General features: G+C 45.1%; 1 protein-coding gene across 3 annotated transcripts in view; it reads right to left on the reverse strand.

Moving 5' to 3' along the window:
- Positions 1 to 19,639, reverse strand: part of INSC (INSC spindle orientation adaptor protein) — a 132,395-nt gene extending 112,756 nt beyond the window's left edge. For 2 of the 3 annotated variants that reach the window (XM_045371540.2, XM_005578537.4), the window contains exon 1: positions 19,400 to 19,639. In XM_045371540.2, coding sequence (XP_045227475.2) covers positions 19,400 to 19,495 — 96 coding nt within the window. In that variant the 5' untranslated portion in view covers positions 19,496 to 19,639. Of the gene's footprint in view, positions 1 to 16,926; positions 17,017 to 19,399 lie in introns of those variants that run through there. The other variant, XM_005578538.4, reaches the window with a different exon arrangement.
- Between the last annotated feature and the right edge of the window lie 4,306 nt (positions 19,640 to 23,945).

Raw genomic sequence — 23,945 nt, forward strand, 5'->3', positions numbered from 1 at the left:
AAACTATCCAGTTCTAAGCAGAGATTATTAAGGGTGCAATACATGGAGGGGGCTGGAAGTTGTGCATGCTATGTGCTAGCTACAAGAAGTATCCCTAAAACAAAAAGACCTAAAATAGCTTAAACTTAAAGGCCACAAAAGATACACCATAAAAATACTTACCTAAAGAAATCTGATGCTAATGTATTCATATAATGCAAAACAAACTTTAAGGCAATGAAGAGATTCACTACATGAAAATTAAATGTTCAGCCCATTAAGAAAATACAATAATGAGGATATATCTAATAGCATAGCTTTAAGATATGCAAAGTAAAATTGATAAAACTTTAAGGAGAAATGAACTAGTCCTGAATCACATACATTTCAACACAATTCTGTCATTAACTGATAGATCAAGCACGAAAATGATCAGTAAGGATATAGAATATTTGAATGGCACGTTTAAGTTAGATTTAATGTTCATAAATAGAACACCCAGAATACACATTCTTTTCAAGCACTCATGAATCATTCTTTTTTTTTTTTTTTCTTAATCAACTACTTTCTAGTCTTTAAAGCAAGCCTCAACAAATTTCAAAAGATTGACATTGGGGTTGCAATCTCTACCCCAACATAAATACCCCATACAGTCATATATTTTTAAACACACAAGCCATAGGTCCAAGAAGAAATTACAGCAGAAATTAGAAAATAAACCTGAATGATGATGAAAATACACATATTAAAAATCATGTATATAGATAAAATATAACTAAGAACAAAAATTATAGACTTAAATACTTAAATTAGAAAAAGATCTGAAAATTCAAAGAATCTCCAACTTCTCCAACATAATAATCTCCAACTTAAGAAACTTTAAAAATAAGAGGAAAATAATTCTAAAGAAAGTATCAGAAGGAAAATAATTAAGATAGGAGCAAACATTAAATAAAACACAAATCAAAATACAAAACAAAACATAAACATAATGACTAAAGTTGGTTTTTGAAAACATAAAATAGACAAACTGCTGGCAAGATCTGGAAAAAAAACCAGAAAAAAAGAGGAAATAATATTAGCAATAAAAGAGGTTTATTTCTACAGATGCAGCAGAGATAAGAGGATATTATGCAATATCATTGAAAACATAAATAAGCTAGATAAATTCCTAGAAAATACAATTTGCCAAAATTGATTCAAGAAAAAGTAGATCTATAACCACTGAAAGAATTCATCAATAGTTTAAAATCTTCTCATAAGGAAAACACCAAGCCCAGAGAAGCATGAGTTTATATCATTTAAAGGAAAAATAACCAAACTCTTCCGCAGAATAGGAAAAGAGAAAACACACTTCAATTGATTGGATAAGGCTTAAATAACTTTGATACTAAAATTGAACAAGAACAACACAAGAAAGGAAATATACAGGCCAATCTATATAGAAACATATATGAAAATATACTAAACAAAATACTAGCAAGCAAAATCCAGCTATATGTGAAAAGGATTGTATATCAATGGCTAAGTTGGATCTAGCCTAAAAATACATGGTTATTTTAACATTAGAAAACAGATCAGTGAAACTCACAACATAAAGAAGGAAAAAACCTTATGACCATCTCAACCCTTAAACTGATTATAGGGTATCTACCAAGAAAAAATATATACCACGAGAAGTATACTTGATGACATGTTGAATGAAAGCATTTCCTGTGAGATCAGAAACAAAATAAAGATGCCCAGCTCTCAACAATTTCTACTCATTATTGTGCTAGAGATCTTAGCTAGTGTAGAAAGAAAAATGTATTAGAATGGGAAGAAACAAAACCATCATTATTTACAGTTGATGTGGTTCACAGGCAGCCACATCTGCCTGTGCATACCAGCACACAGCCAGAAGAGTGAGGAGTCTGAAACTGGCCTCTGTTGTGTTCATCCAGCCACCCCAACACAGGGCTGGGTCCACCAGGCACAGAGCTGTGGTCCACTTGGCAAGCCAGGTATCCATGGGTCTGTGTCCCTGCAGACACGGTACCTTTCCCTAATTCTTATGAAAACATATGAACCAGCAATTCATCCTCACTCTCTATGTAGAAAATCAAAGGGTATCTACAAAAAAATTATTTTAATTTATATAAGGTTTTAGAAAGTTGGTCAGAAATGAATATTCAAAAGTCAAGTATAGTTATAGATACCAGCATAAACAGAGTAAAATTTAGAAGAGAGGTCATTAACAAAGCAACAAAAGTATGTAAAGGCCATAGAAATGAACCTTAACATGTGCAAGTCCCTTCTCGAGAAAATTGTAAAACATTATTAAATGATATTAAAGAAGGCCGAGATAAGTTAATAGATAATTCATGCATATGAAATACCATATATATGATAGGGAAATATTAATTCACCATAAACTGATCTAAATATTCAGTCCAATTCCAATCAACTCCCTATAGGATTTTTTTCTAGAACTTGACAGGTTGAATCTGAAATGTGTAGCCAAAATGTTTCTGGAAAAAATTGGAGGGACTTTTCCTGCCAGATCATAAGACTTTTTAAAAACTAATAAATACAATGGGATATTGACCCTGGAATAAACATAGAGAACAGAACAGCAAGCCCCTAAATAGACCCAAGAAAATATGGAAACTTGATTAATGAGAAAGGAGGGGAAGATGGGGGGCAACCTATTCAGAGCTCACACACACAGATCCCAAATTACAAATAGAAAGTGAATGGGGCTGGGGAGGCAGATGATGTCCAGTCATTCTTGACTGGTATGTGAAAGGAGAGCTTCTTCTTGCTCACATACTTCTACCCTTGAGGCTCCCTCTTGCCCCAAGCAAAGATCTGGCTGGATTGGCTCAGAGAGAAATAAACTAAGAGGGTTATTTTAAAAGCCCCTTTCTGCAGCCAGAAAGAGCCAGCCTAGCTCCAGGACCAAGCAGACAAAAAAGCTTCTTAAAATGAAGAAGGGAAGGTTAACTAAGAGGCACTGGCCAGATACCCACCATCCTGCTAATACAGCAGACAGCAGGGCTGGATTGTCAGTAATAGCTTCCACAGAGGGCTATCTATAGCCCTGATCTTTGTATAGCTGGGCACAGGGGCCAGTCTAGCCCCTCACCTCTGGGTCCAGGGGGGTGGGGGCTGCCCCAGGCTAAGAACATTTCAACCTTACATGGTACAGGTATGTGGTGGCAGGTGCTCTCATCTTGATAATTCTGTCACCTAATGAATCCCACAAGCCCTATCCCATGAAGTCCTTATGATACCCCTTCCCAAGTCCAAAAAGCGGCACAACCAAACACAGACTAGCAGCCAAGAAACCTTCATCCCCGCCCCAGCTCTGCCGGTAACTAACTGCGTAACCTTAGTCAAGTTACTTGACTTCTCTAGGCCTCTTTTCTCATATGCAAACTGGGGATAATAATATATATTTGATTACCTGGCACATTTGTTGTAAAAATTAAAATATAATAATGGATATGACATTACGACACTGCTTTGTATCCCTATATGATTCCATGAAAATAGGAGGGATTTTGTTAGGCAATATGGTCTGTGGAAAAAATAAATAAATAAATCTCTTAAAAGATCAAAAGGAGTGAAAAGTATAATTCAGGCAAAGTGCAAAATCAGCCCTTGGTCAGGATAGAAATCCAGAAGACAGAGTCCTAACCAAAAATTCCTATTGGCATAATGTAAGTAAGGTATCTGGAATGTTATACAAAACAGGGTCTCAGAAATGGTGGTTTTTTTTTTCAACTCTGTACTTTGCACAAAAAGAAATTGAGGCCCAGAGAGGATAAATGACTTGTCCAAGTCACACAGCAAATTTGTGGTTCTAGAAGCCAGATTAGAACTCAAGTTCGTTCATTCGTTCTTTCTTTCTTTGTTTTTTTTTTTTGTTGTTGTTGTTTGTTTTTTTTTTTTTGAGATGGAGTCTTGCCCTGTCACCCAGGCTGGAGTGCAATGGCACGATCTCAGCTCACTGCAACCTCCACCTTCCAGGTTCAAGCGATTATCCTGCCTCAGTCTCCCGAGTATCTGGGATTACAGGTGCAAGCCTCCATACCCAGTTTATTTTTGTATTTTTGGTAGAGACGGGGTTTCACCATGTTGTGAATCCAAGTTCTTTCTAGTCTCCTTCTAGAATTTCACCTATCCAAGTTCCATCCACATTGCTTGATCTAAGATTGCTATCGTGAAGAGCATAATGACCCCATCACTGCCTCCCCAAGATATTCTCTGAGGAATGTGGAACACAGTGAGGGAGTACTTATTTTCCTGTGCCTACAAATAAGCTTGCTCACCAGTATAACTCACCCCTCTCCATGTGGAAGTCCTCTGCCAAGTATACAGCACAAGACAAACAGGACAGGGTGCTGACCAAGAGCTTAAGAACCAATTACCCATTCAGCATTGACACGAACCCTGGTGCCTGGATTGGCAGGATCTATGGCCCAAATGCCTCTGACTTTTCAAGAAATCTCCAGCTTCAGCCCTCCCCACTAGGATCCTAAATGCAGGGATGGAGGTGCATCAAAAGACACCTCAGTTTAAAATCCTGTTGATGTTAAGCCATAGACTTTTGCAGACTGCACGGAGAGGCTGCTCTTAAAGAAGTGGCTTTAAGCTTCATAGGACAGCAAGAAAACAAATATGTGAGTTTGGTGAAGTCCCTGCAGGCGCAGCCTCAGGCCAGACCAAGCAATGGCCTTAAGCCCCAAGTATGTATCCTAGGTGCCCATCTGAGGCTGTTAATCTCCCTGCAGGCTGCTCTCTCTCCAGCTGGGCAGAGGTTTTCTCCTCTTGCAGTAGCCTCAGGCACAAGACATCCCCTCACCACACCAAAACCTCCCTCTCCTCTCTCTCAGCAGGCCCCTTCATGGCAACAGCCATGATCATGGCCACCAGTGAGATGTCACCAAGGACATAGCTGAGATAGAAACTAGTCACAGGCCAAGCCTCATGAATAGATAAGGGATTCAGAGTCAGGCTCTATCCCCATCCACAGGCAGCTCTTTCTGATTCCACATCTGGCCAGCTCTGAGACAAGCCTAACACCCTGCTTTTGTCTGGGTCAAGAGGGGAGACATTGTGATCCTGAGGGTCAGGCAGAGCGTCTGCTCTGTGTTAAGGCCCAGCTAGATGAGAGAGGAGATGAACAGAACAATTTTCTTCTTCTTAGAATTTTATTTTTCCATTGAAAGAGATATGTAAATGAATAATTAAATAAAACATAGAAATTCCTCCAGCATGAGTTCAATGAGATGCTTGACCTTTCTCTAAACAAGTGCTCTATAGTGCCTTACACAATATATGCCCCTTCTCTGGGCCTCCAGTTTCCCATCTATAAGAATAGAGGGCTGAATTAGATGAGCTCCTGCTCTGAATCTAATGTTCCTACAATCCAGTGACCCCAGAAGCTTCTAAAAGAGTCATTCATGACCAGAGCCCAGACCTGAACATTTTTCTCCAGCTTGCTCTTCCCAGAACCCAGGCTTCTCTGTGTTCTTTGCTCAAAGGTGATTTTGAGTTATAGGAGATATGTAGGGTTTGTCCAAGGAACTGCCAGTACCATATCCTGCTGTTTGTGTTAGCCATGGAGCCCCACACCATTGCATCTAGGAGCCGCCCCAGAAGTCCTCCTAGCCTCAGCATTCTTGCTGGCCTAAAGGCCAAGCAGGTTCACACAAGGCCATGGTCTTTTTGCTCGCTGAGTCCCCAGCCTATTATTCCTCCATCCGATTTTAGTTTCAGCCTCTTAAAACACGGCTCTCATTGTAAAATCTCCTTGAAAACCTGTGTCTCCCCAAACTCTCTCAACTTAGATGTGAACTCCTTAGCCTGGTGCTTGTTCCTCTCTAGATCCTGTTTCTAGCCCACACCACCTCCTTTTAGCATTACCACCCAGTATTCCCCAACATGCCCCTTACATTCAAGCTTCAGAGCAACTTTCCTGTTATTCTTCAGGACTGACTTGGCCACCCCACCTGTCAAGATTCAGCTTAAATGTGGCTTCCACCCAGACGCTTACTCTGACCTCCAGCCCACAGGGTTCCTGAAACACTGAAGTGTTGACACCATTCATCCTGAGCCTGAGAGACTTGCTTGGTTTTGTAGTTGACTGGTGATCTCCTACGGATGCATCTTGTCTCCCTGAGAGAGCCAAAGTTCCACAAGAATATGCCCATATTAGTCAGCATCTGGCACAACACTCTCCAAGTAGCTGGTAAAGACTTGTTGAAAGCAATGAGGATAGCTGGACAGATCATGGGAGCGGGGCGGACAGAGGAATGGATGCAAAGTGCTAAGGGGCCTCATATGTGGGCAGGCAGAGTTACAGAGACATCTGTAGAATAAAAAATGAAATGGAGGATAAATGAATGAATAAGTGAACCTTGGTCCTAGCCACCATCATCGCTCACCTAAATCACTATAATAGGCTCCTAATTCATTTCTCCTCCCAGTAACAATCTACTATTTTCATAGCAGCTATAGCATGTCATTTCTCTCTTCAAAACTTTTCAACGTTCACTATACCACTCATATTAAAAGCCAAGGTTCTTCAAATAACCCACCAGAGCCTTCATGAGCTGGCACCCATTATTGCATTGATCTCAACTCCTTCAACTCTCCCCATCCTTCACTTAACTTCAATCATATGAACCGGCAAGCTCTTTCTAAACCATGCCTCAGGGCCTTTGCACTTACTCTTCTCTTTATTTGGCTCCTCTTCCAACAAGTATTCACATAGCTTCCTCTTGGCCTCTGTTTAAATGCCTGCTTATCAGAGAAAACCTCCTGACCCTGTATAAATGTATAAACCCCCTCCCACCCTTGGAGCTCCCTTACTATTCTCTATATTTCTCCATGGTATTCATACTCTGTATGGTATATATACCCTGTTTACTGTCTCTCTTCCCAAACCAAATCCTCCAAGGGCATGAAATATGTGTTTTGCTCACTGTCATGTCTCCAGGGCTGAGAATTAAACATGGCACCTACTAGGTAGGTGCTAAGTAGATAAATGAATGAATTCGTGAGGGAGGGAATGAGTGAATGAGTCTGTAACTTAGACCCTTGCAACCTTCAGGCATTTTTCCAAGATGCTGTTATCTGATGTGGCTGTCATTGTCCTATGCCTTCTCAGTTCCAGCCCTGTCGGCCACCGAAGCAGATGGATAGCACACATTCTAGGGAGCTCTTTGTAAATGACAAGCCTAAGAGAACTGAAAGAGCAGCTTCTAGGGGGATGGGGCCAGGATTAGTCTACTGCCTGGTTTCTAAATGCCACATTTTAAAATCCTGCTCTCCCACCCTCCCATAGCCTCTCTGCAAATTCAACAGGGTTAAAGTGCAATCGTAGTCTAAAATGAAGAAGAAAACAAAAGCATCACATTTTCCACCATAGGGCTCACAGGGAGCTGTGTTCCTATTTCCCCTTAAGGCCAGAGCCCCCTAATACCTCTGCAAAGCCCAGTCTGCCTTATATCTACCTTATATCTACCTAATCTCTAAGTTCTCATCACCAATGAAAGAAGGGAAGCCAGAAAAGCAGACAATGAGCCAAGAGGAGTAATCAGTGTGGCCACTTCTGGTCTCCCACTCTTCCTGCTAACACCCTGCAATCATACCCAGCCCAGCCCTAGACTAGCACAGTGACATCTCTCCAACCCCTGACAGTCTCCTTGCCTGGGATTCTGAGCTGTGAGGACCACAGAAAAGAGGGATAAAGGAGTGGGACTGAAGATAATGCATTAGCCTTGAGTCCTGCTATAAATCCAACATAAACTCTTGTTCATGGATGCATAGGTGGGTGACAGATGGGTGTGTGGGTAAGTGACTGAATGAACAAGATGAGATAGAAAGTTGAATGAGTGAGTGAGGAATGTAAGAGTAAGTAAGTCAGAGGGATGGAATGGGCCATCTGTCCTAGTGCTGATGACATCTTTGAAAGGATGGCTCACCGGGCTTAGTAAGACCTCCTTTCTGTATTCCTTTAAGCCTATGTCTAGTGCAGTGTTAGAGGTAGGAAGGAGGTTGGCAGCTCCTGACAAATGTGAATCATAAAGTAACTAAAGTTCCAAGGAGTCTTTCATAGGATTGTAAAGATATTTTATACAAGTACCCAAGGAGCCAAGTCAGGACCACTAGGAACCCCTTCTATCTCCTGTATGCTCTACAAACCAGAGATAATGATAGATAGGGAAGCCACAGCTCAGGGATGCCATTTGTGACTTAGCCACCTCCCCCAGGGACCTTCTTAGAATCATCTGGGAATTAGATGTCACCTGTCACCAGCCCCCCAAAAGCTCCTTAGTGACATCCTAATTTGTACAGAAGATGGTAAGGTCTCTGAGGGACAGACATTGTTGGCAGTCACCCCAAATGCCAGGTGTCCCAAAATGAATTATCATTTTCCTCCTCAAATCTACTTCTCTCCTCATTTTTATTCCACTGAATGGTTCCATCATCTGTCTGGTTACTCAGATGATAAATCTTCATTAACTCGTTTGTTCAACATATATTTGTGGCATGTGTCAGTAACATGGTACCATTATGCCTGCTAGGATAAAGTAATGAGCAAAACCAGACATGGTCCCAACCCTCGCAGAGCTCATCATCACATAGAGAAGGTAAGCTTTAATGATTACATAAGTAAATGTAAAATTAAGACTATGATAAAGCCTTGAAGGAGGTACATGATGTTTTAAAACTTTATAAAATGGGGTTGGACCTGGCCCTGAAAATTATGAAAGTGACAACTCAGTTGAGAACTGAGAGTAAAGAAGGAATTCAGTAGGTGGAGTCAGGAAGAGTGAGCATTCTAAGCAGAGGAACAGCAAATACAAAGACTTATGGCAGGAGGAGCCTAACAAGCCCTGGGGACTGAGACTCAGCTGAGGCCAGTGTGGCAGGGAGAGCCAGGGAGAGAGTGCTAGGTAGGGAGATGTCAGAGAGGGCAGCAGGGCCAGGCAAGCAAGACCTCGTAGGACTTACTAAAGAGTGTGGTCTTTATCTTAAGATCAATAGGAAGCAACTAACATACTTTTAAGGAAGAAAATGATATGAACATAGCTGAGTTTTGAAATGTGCTCTGGCTGCTGTGTGGAGAACAAATTGGAGGGGAACCAGTATGGATATAGGGGGACTGGGGGCTCTTGTGGTACCCTAGAAACATGAAGATGGTACCATGAACTAGGGTCATGCTGGTGGAGATGGTGAGAAGTGAAAGATCTGAGAGATATTTACAAGCTAATATCAACAAGATATGGGGATGGATTGGATGTGAGTTTTTAGGGAGAGAGGTGTTGAGGATGACCATCAGGTCTGTCTGACTTGTGCAGCTACCCAGAAGAAGGAGTCATTCAATGAAATCTGAAATACCTGAAGAGGACCAGGTTTTAGTATGATGAAGAACGAAAGAAATTCTGTTTTGGACACATTGAGTTTGAGAGGCCTTTGAGGCATCAAACTGGGAGTCACCCAGACTCCTTCATCTCCCTCACTTTCTGCATTCACCAGTCACTGTGTCCTATTGAATTCCACTTCCTCTCCATTTGAACTTAGTTCAGGCCCTGGTAATTACTGTATGAATAATTAAAACAATCTCTAGGCTCTTTCTTCTTCCAATCCATCCACCCACCTCATGCTGTCTTCCTAAATATCGCCTCCTGAAAGAGGCCCTTTCTAACCACCCAATCTAAAGTATTCCTACTCCATTACTCTCTATTGCAGTCTTTGGGTTTTTTCTTCTAAAAACATGTAACAATGTATTGCATTGGTTGATTGGAGAAATAAATATACATATATGTCCTAACTCTGTTTGCTAAGAGAGCATATAAATGATGACACAACAATCACAAGGAGCACAGGTGGCCTTTAAAAATCTTGGTTTCTAAATATCATTTTCCACTAAAAGGATCCAGTGCTCTTTAGACAAATGGCTAATTCCAGGGCTGTAGCACAGAAAGGAAACTGAGCCTGTAGCTTCTTGCTATAGCGAATAGTAAGGAAGAGCATAGAGAATTGTGGGGATGCATCAAAAACAAAGAAAGCCAGCTTGCAGAGCCTCCCACTAATCAAGTTTGGGACAATGTGAACAATGAAATAAAATAAAGATAATAATTGATTTATAACCCATTGAATGAATGAAGAATTCATGAGACCCTAGTGATAGGAAGGGAGGGAGAGAGGAAAGATTTTTTTAAAGTAGAATGCTAACTACTAAATATGGAAGAAATAATTGATTCAAAATGATCAATGATGCTAAAATCAGTGGGTATAAGTTTGATAAGGAACAGCTTATACATAGTCTCAAAGTATCTCGCCACAAATTACTTATTAATTACAGAGAGAAAAATAGTAATTTCACAGTGGAAAAACTGGCAGACATTATTCTTAAGCAAGTGATAAAAGCTCCCATCACCAGCACTGGGACAATCCCCACATCATGTGCTTGCTGATATGAAAACTGGAGAGGACATAACCTCACTGCAGTGGTATTCCTGCCCATAATGCATTGCTTGAATCTAGTCATGTGGAACCATCAACAATAACCAAATTGATAGATATTCCACATAATAACTGACCTGTACTATTCAAAAACATAAAGTTCAAAAAATAAATAAATAAAGCAAAAGAACTGCTCTGTATTCGAGGAGACTAAAGAGACATGAATTAATGCAATCTGTGGACTAGATCCCGACTGAGGTGAGAGAGATGGGGGAGCCATAAAGACATTATTAGGACAGAATTGCACTGTGGTAAGAGAATATCCTTTTTAAGGAAATATATACTTAACATATGGGGGCTAAAGAGGCATCATGTCTCCAATTTCTCCTCAATTGATCAGAAATATAAACATTTTCATATGTATTCATATATAATAAAACAATAAATATATTATAAAAATATACAGTAAGATATAAATTATATAAATAAAAATATATGCAAATAATAAAAATATTTTTGTATGATTGGAGAGAATGAAAATAATAAAGTAAATGGAAGATCATGTAAACAGTTGAGATATGGATAAAGAGGGATTTCTTATACAACTCTTATACATTTTTATTATATTTGATATGTCAAAATTTAAAGTCACATAAAAATAGGAAGCACTCAGTAAATGTTTGTTGAATGAATAAGTGAGCCCATATCCAACCATGTCCCTCCCTTCTTAAAATACCTCAGTGCTTGCCCATAAATATGACAAAAAGTCTAAACATCTCAGGACAGCAATCCAGACAGGACTCCATACAAAGCTCTTTGTAACATCTTCCATCTCATCGCCAACACTACTGACCACCCACACCATAGGCTCCAGTTATGCCCAACTGCTTAAAGTTCCCCAAACTTACCACAGTAGGCAACACTTGTATGCCCTCGCACATGCTGGTCTCTCTACCTACAATGTCCTCCTCTTCCTGGCAACTTCCTGTTATCTTTCAAGATCCACACCAAGTACTTACACTTTTGGGAAGGCCTCTCTGACTGCCCCAGTTGGAGACAACACTTCCTTGCTGCTACATTAGAGCCTCCAGTACCTGCTTTGATCACGCCCCACAGACAGGCCTTTATTTGTTTACAAGTCTGTCTTGCCATATGGTCTGATTGCTACCTGAAGCCCAGGATATTCCAACTTACCTCTACCCCCAGCACCTTGCACAGACCCTGGCACAGCAAAAGATCTCAATTAATACTGAGGCATGAATAAATGAATCCGTTTTGGTTGTACTTTCTGGATCTTCCAAGAGAACCCTTAACTTTACTCTTTCATTATCCTCAGAAAATGCAGAGAAGTGAGAGAAATGAGTTCTCATTTTATGCACCAGGAAAGGGAGGCTCAGAGATGGTAAGTGACTTAACCCAAGATAATACAGTGTGCCCAAGGCTGAGTCAGAGCTGGAATCCAGATCTTGTGCCAATCAGTCCAGTGTTCTTTCACAGAAAGTGGGTGGCATAGGAAAGAAGGATATTGCACTTTACGGTTTGCCTATTCTATGCCAGACACTGAATTTCAAATAGACTTTCCAGTTCTAGCACCACATTACCTTACGAGGAACCCCATTTTACAGATGAGGAAACTGAGGCTCCAAGTCAGATCCATCTGGCTGCAAAGCCCATGCTCTCTTTCCCACACATTCCCAGTATGTACTGCTCACCTCTGACCCTCCATCAAAAGAAGTGAGATGGCCTGAGCCGATTGTTCTGTCCCTCAACAGTGTCTTTAAATCCAGCACCACACACAGACCCAAAACACAGTTTACACCCTCCAACCACAGGCCACATTTCACATGGTTTCCAAACCCAGAATATTTGGTTTGTAAGACAAAACCTTCATTTCTCCAGCAGAAAGTGAACACTATACACAACTACCCAGCCAAACTGCTGACGCCTACAGACACTGCATCACACCAAACAGAGTCTAATCTGCCCTGAGACATCCTCAAAGCATCCAGGACTCCCCCAGAGTTTGGCGCTGAGGATACCCTGGAGCTGGGGGAGGGGAGATCAGGCCAGTCAGATGGCAGAGTCTGGCCAGAGGCTTGGTTCCCAGGACAGAGGTTGCTCCAGGAAAAAGTGAAGGCACAGAAGTTCAACACTGCCCACTCCATGCTGGTGGGGGGTTGAAAGGCAAGGGGAGAGATCCCCGCACAGCCCAGGAGGCCTTTTCCACCCCTTCAATCCCTGCTTCTCACACAGCAATAGTCTCCAGTTGAGGCTGGAAAGGCCAATGATGCTGATCATGTTCAGGTCCTGGAGACAGACGGAGAAGTCAAGCCCTTAGCCTCATTCCCCAATTTGCCCAAAGGAGTAGTTTTTCCTGCTTTGAAAGTCTTTGAAATGAGGGAGTTGCTGGCATCTCTCGTGGTCAGTGGACATTCACTACACACTCTGGAGTTAGACAGATCTGGAAAGCAATCTTTGCTAGCTCTGACCTTGGGTTAGTTGTTTAGCCTTGCTGTGTTTCAGTTTCGTTATATTTAAAATCGTCTTAACTATGTCATAGGGTTGGTGTAGAGGTTTCATGAATCAAAAGATGGAAAGAGCCTAAAAAGGAAGCTGGACAGTAGTCTATAATAAATAAACGTGAGTTACTATGAGTTGCCTTTCCTGCCCAGAAGTCCTAACCATCCCACACAATGCTCTTGCTGGCTTTTAAGTCTGTTTTCACTTGGTTAAGCTTAAAGCCCAGGGGCCAACCAGAGTCTAAATAGTGTGAAAATTCAGCAGAGATGTGCTCCAGTCCTAGTCTTACCTTTTTAAGATGACATTTATCTGGGAGGGAACAAACACTTCACCCATACCAGGCGACCAGCACATTACTCAGTACCAGGCCACAGGGGATTTCCTCTTTCCTACCTTGTGATCAAATGCTTCTGGGAGGATGCATCTTGAAGGCAGGCAATGGCTACCGGCTTGGGTTGACGTAACACCTACTGAGAAGCAGAACCCCAATGCAATGCCTGAAAGCCCACCATTTGAGTTATTCTAATCATTCTTTGTTGCTAAGTTTTACCCTCAGGCTTTCTCCTTTCCAAACATGAATGGCCTTAGGCAGCATAAAATAATCTGTCTTGGAGTGAATTAGAAGTTTCAACAACTTTGCAACGTGGCTAGAACCCTGCCCTGCATTCAGATGAGGTGCACCTCTGCAGGTAAGAGGTGACAAATGACTCCCTGACCACTTAGCAGACTAGAGACACCATATGAGGAAGGATAAAGTGCTGAGCACTGGCCCATGGCCTCACAGACCCACGCAAGGGCAGTAAAGCCCTTCATGTGCTCCTCCACACTCTTAAGTCCAAGCTCTCATCCCAAGCTCCAGTTCTACAAGGGCCATCCCTGATCAGAGATGTTGTGGTCCATACTAGGGGAGGGCTCAGATCCAAGAGACACAGACCTCCCAGCAGAGCCCTGAGTTGGGCAGGGTCACATGAGGAAGGGGTGGCTGTGGGGCCAGGGCCAAGCTTAGGGCAAGGGTCAAACTCCTTCAGGCACCCAGACACTTGAGCTTTTGAGACAGGGAAGAGCTAGCAGCTGAAACACTCGGAGCAGGGGGTGTTTATCAATGGCCCAATTCATTCTCAAGTATCCCCCTTGTCTGAGCCAGCACAGAGATAGGCATTATGTCCCAGAGCTACCAGGAAAAAAACCTCCAAGACATCGTCACCAATTAGAGTCCAAAGGTACAGAAACCAAATTGAGACATACGGTTTGAAAACCAGATGATATATTTGAAATTGAGGATGTCCCAAGAAAATTCAGTGTGGTTCCCATTCCCAGAGACCAATAGAATGCTTAATTGCTGATTTTTCATTTATTTGTTCTGATTTCCTTCAGCAAAGGAAGTGGAAGTTTACAATTAAAAATGTGTATTCTATAAAGTTTTTAAAGCAGAAATTAGAAGTCAAAGCAATGGTTCCAACTAACATAGTTATTACAACAGAACAATATGATGGACTAAGAGCTTCCCAGCAACCAGAGTGAAAAGGGAAGCACAACGGGAAAATAATTCCTTCCCCGCCACCTTTATTCTGCTGGACTGACCACAGCCTGCCCTTTTTTAACCACTCCCAAGGGTCAGGTGTAGGATCAGGCCAAAGAAAACATAGATCCCAGCATTCCCCTCAGAAAGCAGTTGAACCCAACTTGCTCTCCTGCATATTAGAGGAGTTGGTGGGTGACAGCTTAGTCACCCCTTAGACCAAACCATAGGCATTAAGACAGAAGAAACTCAGGCCGGGCGTGGTGCCTCACACCTGTTATCCCAGCACTTTGGGAGGCCTAGGCAGGCAGACAACTTGAGGTCAGGAATTCGAGACCAGCCTGGCCAACATGGAGAAACCGCATCTCTACTAAAAATACAAAAATTAGCCAGGCGTGGTGGCAGGCGCCTGTAATCCCAGCTACTTAGGAGGCTGAGGCAGGACAATCACTTGAATTCAGGAGGTGGAGGTTGCAATGAGCTGAGATCATGCCACTGCACTCCAACCTGGGCAATAGAGTGAGACTCAGTCAATGGAAAGGAAAGGAAAGGAAGGGAAGGGAAGGGAAGGGAAGGGAAGGGAAGGGAAGGGAAGGGAAGGGAAGGGAAGGGAAGGGAAGGGAAGGGAAGGGAAGGGAAGGGAGAAGGGGAAGGGGAAGGGGAAGGGGAAGGAAAGGAAAGGAAAGGAAACGAAAGGAAAGAGGGAAGGAGGGAGGGAGGGAGAGAGGGAGAGAGAGAGAGAGAGAAACTCAATACCGTCTTTCTAACTTCCCAACTGAAGGAGCACATTTAGTCTGAGTACCTCAATAAAGTATTCAGAAGGGAATAGCCATGATAGGACAGCTCTAGAAACTCTGCTAAGAAGAATAACACCACCACTCAGCTGGTATTTTAGGGCACCTACTCTTCCAAGCGCTGTATGGTGTGTGCCCAGTGGACACCGCGGCGAGGAGGTCATGGAGGAGTTTCTGTCCAGAAAAAAAGATAACTACTGGAAGAAAGGAGAGGAGAGAGCAAATGCCATCCCCCCACCAGCCTGTGGGAGGGAGACTCGAAGTAGGGTTGAATGAAACCAAAGAAAAAAAGGAATCAGCCTAGCTCAGTTCACTGTCCTCCCTGCCAAATGGTTGCCCTGGGACCCAGCCCAGAAGGGTCGCTGCTTCTCTGCAGCAGGTGTAATCCAGAGTATAAACTACAGCATGGAGCAAATTACATATGCAGAGCTCTGTCTCAGATCCCAGCCTGACCTGGCTTGCCTTCCAAAGGCAGTGTTTGGAAGTTTTCACTTCTAAAAGGGCAAACACTGCTTCTAAGTCCCAGAGCTTAAGGGACAAGATGCTCTCTGGCTGAGCTCCATGGACAGCCTCAGTTTCAGATTAAACGGAACCCCTCAAAGGCACCATATCACCGTCTGCCCTGACGCCTGCAGCCAAAGTCCCTGACTTAAAATATTCCCCACTGAGGCCAGTTTCTTAGACCCATTGTCAGAGGTACAAAATATAGGTTAAAAGGGGCAAAAGTTGGAGGAGGCTAGAGGCTGAGGGTGGGGCCACACCAGGGATACATTTGTGCATATTCATTGAACAAAGCGGGTGCATGTTGCATACATGTCGCTGTCCACAGGTATACATGTTGAAAGTATGTGAATGGTTACGTGGCTATCCTAAGAAGAGTATGCGCAAGACTGGTGCAATGGACAGGAATGCGTGTATGCTGAGCATGTGAGCGTGGGTGCACTGCGAGTGTTTGTGGGTGGCCATGGCCATCCTGTCTATTCATCCCCTGACTTCCTGCCTCTTCTCCTGGTTTAAGAGTGGGGTCCTGCAAGCTGCCTCTCTGACCCTGGTCTAGCCAGATTGGGTCAGTCAGAGTCACATTCACTCCAGTGTTGTGTGAGGGCTGAGCTTCTGCCCTGCTCCAAGCCCTGAGAAACCAAAGCCGAATGACCCACAGAGAAGACACCCCAGCTGGGGACAAGTCAGGTCACCTTAGAAAGCCTGAGTTCAGATAACACTCCCTAGCCCCAGCTTCTGCCTTCCTGGGTTCACTCTGGCACATCCACTCATCCACATGCAGACTGGCTCAGCTCACCTGGAGGCCTTCCTGCCACACACACACAGGCGTTTCCACAGGTACAGACACAGTCCACCCAGGGCAGCAGGTGCCACACAGACAGACACCTGTGGCCCACTCCAGGCCACCACACACACTCTGAAACACTCGTTCACCCACACTCACACCCTAGGGCACATGCTAGAAAATTCCACATGTGGACATCCCACCCAGACACACTCCCTCACACTGGCACCAGCTCCCCTTCACAAGCACTCCCACTGACACACTTACACCTACTATCCAATTAGTCACAAATCTGCACTGTTCCCAACTAGGCTGGCAGAGGCATCACCAGCCCCTGAGTCCAGCTAGGGGAGCTGTCTACTTACTTAGCGTGTGAGAAAGGCGGGTGGTGCGTGCGGCCAGTGGTGGCAGGGCGCAGCTGGAGCTCCAGAGGCCGCGCGCGAAGTGGCCGCTCTGCCGGCCCAGCCTGAGGGGCCGCCCCTGGCCCCCGCCCCCCGCCCTGCTCTCCCCCACCCGCCCTCTCCCAGGCGGCCGCAGCCTCCCAAGGACCTTCCACAGCAGCGCGCTCCCTGCCAAGCCTTGGTCCCGCGTCAGCCCCGGCTGCCTGCAGTCTCCGCGGGACTGCGAGGCTATTTCGGTGCCCCTGGCGGGGGAAACATGGCGCTCCCTCCCATCTGCGGGATCGCTGGAATGGGGACGCGGTCAGGCCTAATTAGAGACCGGGCTACCCCGGGCCAGCAGGCACCAGGGTGATTGCCCGGGAGCCGCGGAGCCGTCCGGGTGGGGTCGCCCGCAAGGTGCCCCGCATGCCAACATCTGGAGAGGGGAAGGGAATGTGCCGCAATCGTTTCCCTTGGAGCTGAAACAAAACAAGGAGGGATTTGGGTACAGTTCACTTGCTCGGAAGGAGGAAGCAGCCCGGCTTTGATCGGTCCCAAACACCTAGAATGAGACGGTTTATTAACCGCAGGTGCTCCCCTCTGGAACCTTGGTCACACACACCTAAGTCACCCTCCACATCCTGGACCTGCCAGAAATGACCAGGGGTTGTTGCAGAAACTCCTTCTAACTTCGTCACATAAGATCAGACCCCACCCCGACCCCCGTCCTCGGCTCTGTGAAATAGCTAAATCTAGAAGAACTTGATTCCCACCCAAAAACTCTGGAATGTGGCATTATTGACCTGGAGGAAAGCTTCCAGGTCATTTCATACAACCCCCCACTCCCGCCCCATCTTGCTATGAGTCCCCCAGAGCCCAGAGAATCTCGACCTATTGGAGGTCCTCAAGCAAAGGCAGCCCCCTGGTCTCCCTTGAGCCCTGTTCGAAAGCTTGAACTCTCTTATTGGCAGAAAGTTCTCCTTGACATCTAACCTAAATCTCTCACATGCAAACTATGTCAATTTGCTCACAATATGTATTCAGGGAGAAGGAGTTCGACTCCGTCCCCATGACAAAATGACCATGCCAAGGTCCCGCTGCAGCTTTCTCTTCCTTGATGCTAATAATCTCTATTTCTTTTTTCAGGCTCCGGCTGAAGCTGACTGCTGCTCCCTGGCTTCGAACACACAGTAGCTCTCTGACATTAACTCTCTTCCTCAGCTCTCTAGGGACCCAGGGCTCAGAAGATGGCCAAGCCATTCCTCTCAGACAAGCCAGCTTCGACTCTACCCTGCAGTCATCCAGAACAGCCTGATTCTACTCCCCAAGTTCCCTGAGAGGGGCCTCAGTTCCTGTCTCAACAAGTGCTGTCTAGGGCTGGGGACAGGGCTTGGTGCCACCTGGCTGGGCATTACCACTGAAACCACAGTCTTACTCAAATGGGCAGAGTTTGCAGAATCTTCTCTCTGAGTCTGTTTCTGGTAAGGCAGGTGGTATGATAAGAATAGTCTCAGTCAGGAGTGGTGGCTCATGCCTGTAATCCCAGCACTTTGGGAGGCCAAGGCAGGTGGATCATGAGGTCCGGAGCTTGAGTCCCTCATGGTAAAACCCCATCTTATTAATAATACAAAAATTAGCTGGGTGTGGTGGCGTGTGCCTGTAATCCCAGCTACTCAGGAGGCTGAGGCAGGAGAATCAGTTGAACCACGGTGTTGGAGGTCGCAGTGAGCCAAGATTGCACCACCGCACTGCAGCCTGGCAACAGAGTGAGGGAAAGGAAAGGAAAGGAAAGGAGAGGAGAGGAGAGGAGAGGAGAGGAGAGGAGAGGAGAGGAGAGGAGAGGAGAGGAGAGGAGAGGAGAGGAGGAAGGAAGGAAGAAAGAAAGAGGTAGGGAGGGAGGGAGGAATGGAAGAAGGAAGGAAGGAAGGGAGGGAGGGAGGAAGGAAGGAAGGAAGGAAGGAAGGAAGGAAGGAAGGAAGGAAGGAAGGAAGGAAGGAAGGAAGGAAGGAAGGTCGGTCTCCACTTCTTCCTCAGAGAAACCTGGTTTTGCATCCTGCCTCTACCACTTTCTAGTGATGAATCCTTGGACAAATCACTTAACCTCTCTGAGCATCAGTTTTCCCATATGTACATTGGGGAACATAATAATCTCTGCCCAGCTCATGAGGTTGTTGAAAGTATGAAGTGAGGTCAAGGATGTAAAGCACCTGGAACACTAAGATATTTTATTATACGCTAGAAATAGAATGAGGCTTAGATCATAAACAGATCGATGTTAGCAAAAAAGCCTCAAAGATCTTTTTTTCCAGGCCCAAACTCTGTGTCTGGGTTTCAGGGTAAGAGAGGAACAGACTTGGTTTGTTAGATGTTCCCTGGAGGCACTTGGCATAAATGCCCCCACCCTCCCAATACACACACACACACACACACACTCACATCCACGTTCCCAGATACGTACGGCACAGCACAGCCTCCTGGACTCCTGGACTCCCCATAGACCCCAGCCACCTGGACCTTTGCTGGCCGCCTCTCCATTGCTGGGGGGCCGCCTCATGGCTCCAGCCTTGGCTGCAGCAACTCCAAGTCTCCTTATAGAGGCCCCTGTAAACAGCTTCTCCCCCTTTGCCCATCCTTCTGGGCCATGGCCCTGAGAAGGCCTGTGACTCAAGGCAAAGCTTGTCCAAGGCAGTTCAGTACTGAGGCCGCCCAAGGGAGCTCAGAGTTGAAGCTTCCTCCCCCTCGACCCCCTCCCCTCTGCCTGCCTGACTTCTCAATGCTGGGCTGTCCTGCTTAATTCTTAATGGAAATTCCATCCCCGGCGCCGGCCCTAGTTGGCTCAGGGAGTCCAGACCTGGGCCAACAGCAAACTCCACCAGAGAGACTGGGCCTGTCTGGCCATATAAACACACTTAAACACACATATACATGTGTATATACACACACCAGCAGCAAGACATGCTCAGAGACATGTACAAACTCGGATATTCTCATCCGGACACATCCATATGCAAAGATAATATACATTCTACTCATTAACATTTATTGCATATATGAGAACTTCATAGGTATCAATTGCTCTAATCCTTAGAATAGTACTAGGTTCTGGTATTATCCCTATTTTACACATGAAGAAACTGAGGCCCAGGGAGGTTAAGTAAATTACCCAAGGCATTGATAATAATAGCCTAACACATGAGCACCAGGAACTGTGCTAAGAAGCTTGTGTGTATTGTTTCATTTTGCTGCCATAGTAAGCTTTTATAAAAGTTATTATTATCCCCATAATACAGACACAGAAAAGGGGGGCCAGGTGGTTTAAATCACCTGTCTGTGGCCTCACAGCTGGGGAGATGGAGACTCTACACAGATACACATGGGAATGCTTATGGATGCAGAGAAAGACACACAGGTAGAACATGCTCAGAGGTGTACCCACAAATAGCTTATTTCACCTAAACCAAAGTAGGTGCCTCAGGACTGGTCCAGAGCTGTATCAGGCAAAGGTCCCCTCCAGCCTGACTCCACATTCTTCTCCTCTCCAAATGGCCTATCCCAGATCCACCAGCTTCACACATCACTTTTGGAAGGACAAGTTCAGACCTAAATGGATGAAAGACTTCCGGTTTACACTCCAGTCTGCCAGGTTCATAGTCAACCCCCAGCCGCAGCTCCAAATTGTTTCCCCCGTATCCCCTAGATAGTCATTGAAAGAAGCCTCAGCTACACTCTTCTGAAGGGATCACACTTCCAAGGAGGGAGCACCTCAGAGGCTCTGAGCACTGACCAGCCTCCAATGCTTGGATCCTGTCCTTCAGGCCCAGATGAATATAAACAGGGCCCTTGGGACAAGGCCTGTCACAGGAGCCCAAGCATAGGGTAGAACAGAGCATGTGTTGCCCGAGGGAGTTGAAGTTATACTGTAGGAAGATGGCAAAACCCTGGTGGAATGAGAGGAGACAAGGGTTGGAGCCAGTCCATTCCACCCTCTCCTGTGTCTGTTCCACCACATACTTGTTGTGGCTTATTGGCCACATAGGGGAGGGCAGAAAAGTCCTGTTCCTTGTGGGACAGGCAGTGAAGTCCTGAGTCCAGAGAGTTGAGAGGACAGACATGCAGGAGAGATCCAAAGAGTTCAGTCCACCAGGAGCTTATCCACTGCTTGAAGTTTCCATGTTATGCTAGATATCTCCAAGGGGCAGGAGGTGTGCTGGCCTCAGGCCTCCTTCTAAGCAGCCACAATAGAAAGTGCCTAAGAAGGCCTGTTATAGCCAGAGTAGTCTCTATTGTCTCTTGTAGTTTCCCCCATCCCCAACCCAGAATTCCTCAGTTGTTTCTCTTATCACAAGCTCATCCACCCTGTAGTCAGAGAAAATAGCCCATCATGGCAGTCCCATGGGGCATCAGCATTGGAAAAGAGTTTTTTGAGGGAGGAGTGCTTAATCTCCACAAATGAATAAGGAATCGTGGTGATTCAGGCAATAGCTCTAAGAGGGGGAGATATTCTGAGTTGAAGAGTTTGCAGTTCTAAAACATTCCCAGGTGATGTTGATATTACTGATCTGGAGAGCATGCTTTGAGAACCGCTACTCCCTAGAAGAAGAGAATCAGGGACCATCCCAGTTCAAAACTAAATTTCCAACCTAACTACAGCATAAAAATGATTTCTTCTGAAAGCTCCTTAAAGAAACAATGTACAATCCTGGGCCAGGAGCAGTGACTGACACCTGTAATCCCAGTACCATTTTGGGAGGCTGAGGTGGGAGGATAAGTGGAAGCTAAAAGTTCAAGACCAGCCTAAACAACAAAGCTAGACCTCATCTTTGCAAAAAATAAAAAATCAGCCAGGAGAAGTGATGTGCACCCATGGTCCCCGCTACTCAGGAGGCTGAGGCAGGAGGCTAGGAGGAGGACTGCTTGAGCCCAGAAGGTCAAAGTTACAGTGAGCTATGATCACACCACTGCACTCCACCCTTGGCAATTGAGTGGGACCCTGTCTCAAAAAAAAAAAAGAAAGGAAAGAAAGAAAAGAAAAGAATAGCAAAAGGAATTTTTAACCTTTTCAGCAGTTTGTACATTTCCTTGCCTAACTTTCCTCTTCCCGACTTCTGTGTCACCCCTGCCATCTGTTGGTGGGTCTTTCATGGCTCTGTCATGTCTCTCTCTGCCCCAGTGCACCTCAGGACAAAAAACGGCATCCTCCACTCTGTCCTCTACCTGCACAGAGAAGTTATCAAGATGAGGAACCTGCACAAAAATAGCGATGACCAGGCAGGCTCTCAGTTCCAGGGATGGAGATAAGAGATCAAAAGGTCATAGTGATAGCAGCTGAAATCCAGCCCCACCCTTAGAGATGGGCAATGGGCATGGGTCCCAGTACCCACAGCTGCAACCTCCAGTATCCCTCTGAGACGTGCACATCGAGATGCTGCCCTGCCCCTAGGATGGAGAGATAGGGCCCTCACAGAGGACAAGGAGAAAAAGTACCAGACAGTCTGGTGCAGATGCATCATTAGCTCACTTGGGCAATGGCTCATTTATCTCTCTAGGTCTTGCTCTGCAATTCTTTCAAGAAGGAAAATGTTCCCCAACTCCCAGAGCCAGTGTGAGAACCTGTAATATAATTAGAATGGAGAGACAGAAGGGACAGCAAAGCCCTCAGAGATCTCTGGATGCAGGGGTTCTGAAATTTTATGATCCACTAGCATCACCTGAAGGGGGGCAAAATGCAGAGTCCAAGGCCTCCATCAGTGGTTCTGAGTCAGTAGGTGGGTGGTGTGCTGGCGCCCACATGTACCTCTCTTCCCCAAAGTGAAGTTCAGTGACTTCACATTGTTAGCTTGAACTTGCCCAAAGTAGGAGTATTTATTTACACTACAGAAATTAAGCAAACACTATAAATTGGGATGTTTTGTTTTGTTTTGGAAAGTCTGTTGTTGGTCATTTAGCAGTACACCTTGGGACATTGTGGGTCTCTATTTTCTAGTATCCCAAGCAATTATGATGCAGGCCAACTTTGGTGATGAAGTTCTAACCCAAACCCCTCGTAGTACAGATAAGAAAACTGAGGCCCAGGCAGGGGAAGAATCCCAGTCATGGCCTCTGTAGTAAGCTGCTCAGTTCAGGTTGGTGGGAGCTGGGGAGCAGCCCTGTCTGTTTACTTGACGCAGTGCTGTGTATGTCTGCTCCACCAAATACCTGTTGAGGTTTATTGGCTAAGTGGGGGAGGGTGGGAAAGTCTTGTCCCTTGTAAGCCAAATAGATTACTTCTCATTAGCATTTAGAATTTGAACTATCTGACCAGAGTGCCCTGGACAGCAGAAAATAAATTCCAAGGCTGCTTTGCCCTTCCCAAACCTTAACTATAATCTGTTCCTTGAAATTAGAGAGATTCCCTAGTATCCTTCCAACAAAGTCCATGTGTGTCTTAGAGTAACAAGCTAAATTCCCTTACTCACAATCAAAACTGTCTTCAGAAATGCAGCCACAGAGTAAATTAGTGAAAATAAGAACCCAAGAGTCCTGCCCCTTTGTCTTTCCCCTACATCATGCCCTGCCCTAAGACAGGATGCCAAAGGACAAATGGTGATGCAAATATGCAACTCTCTGCGGTGGTGGTTTTCAAAGAGTAGTCCTAGACCAGTTATCTTGACAACACCTGGGATCTTATAACAACATGCAAATTCTCAGGTCTCACCCCATAACGATTGAATCAGAAAATCTGTCACTACAGTCTAGCAAGCTGCATTTGAACAAGTCTCCCGGGAGATTCTGATGTCTGCTAAACTTTGAGGAGAATTGCTCTAGCAGGAGGAGCCATAGCTTTGCCTCCCTAACAATGAAATAAAGTCTGCTTAGGTCAGGGAGGAAAGGCCAACAGGGTATAAGAGCAGCATGGGCTGTGTAGGGTCAGTCGCACCACTTCCTCCCCAGTTTCCTTAACCCCATGCTCCTGGGGAATCCCAAGAGACTAAGCAGTGGCCGTGCATCCTGAACTAAGATGGAGT

Source organism: Macaca fascicularis, chromosome 14, assembly GCF_037993035.2.
Source record: "Macaca fascicularis isolate 582-1 chromosome 14, T2T-MFA8v1.1".
NCBI lineage: Eukaryota > Metazoa > Chordata > Mammalia > Primates > Cercopithecidae > Macaca > Macaca fascicularis.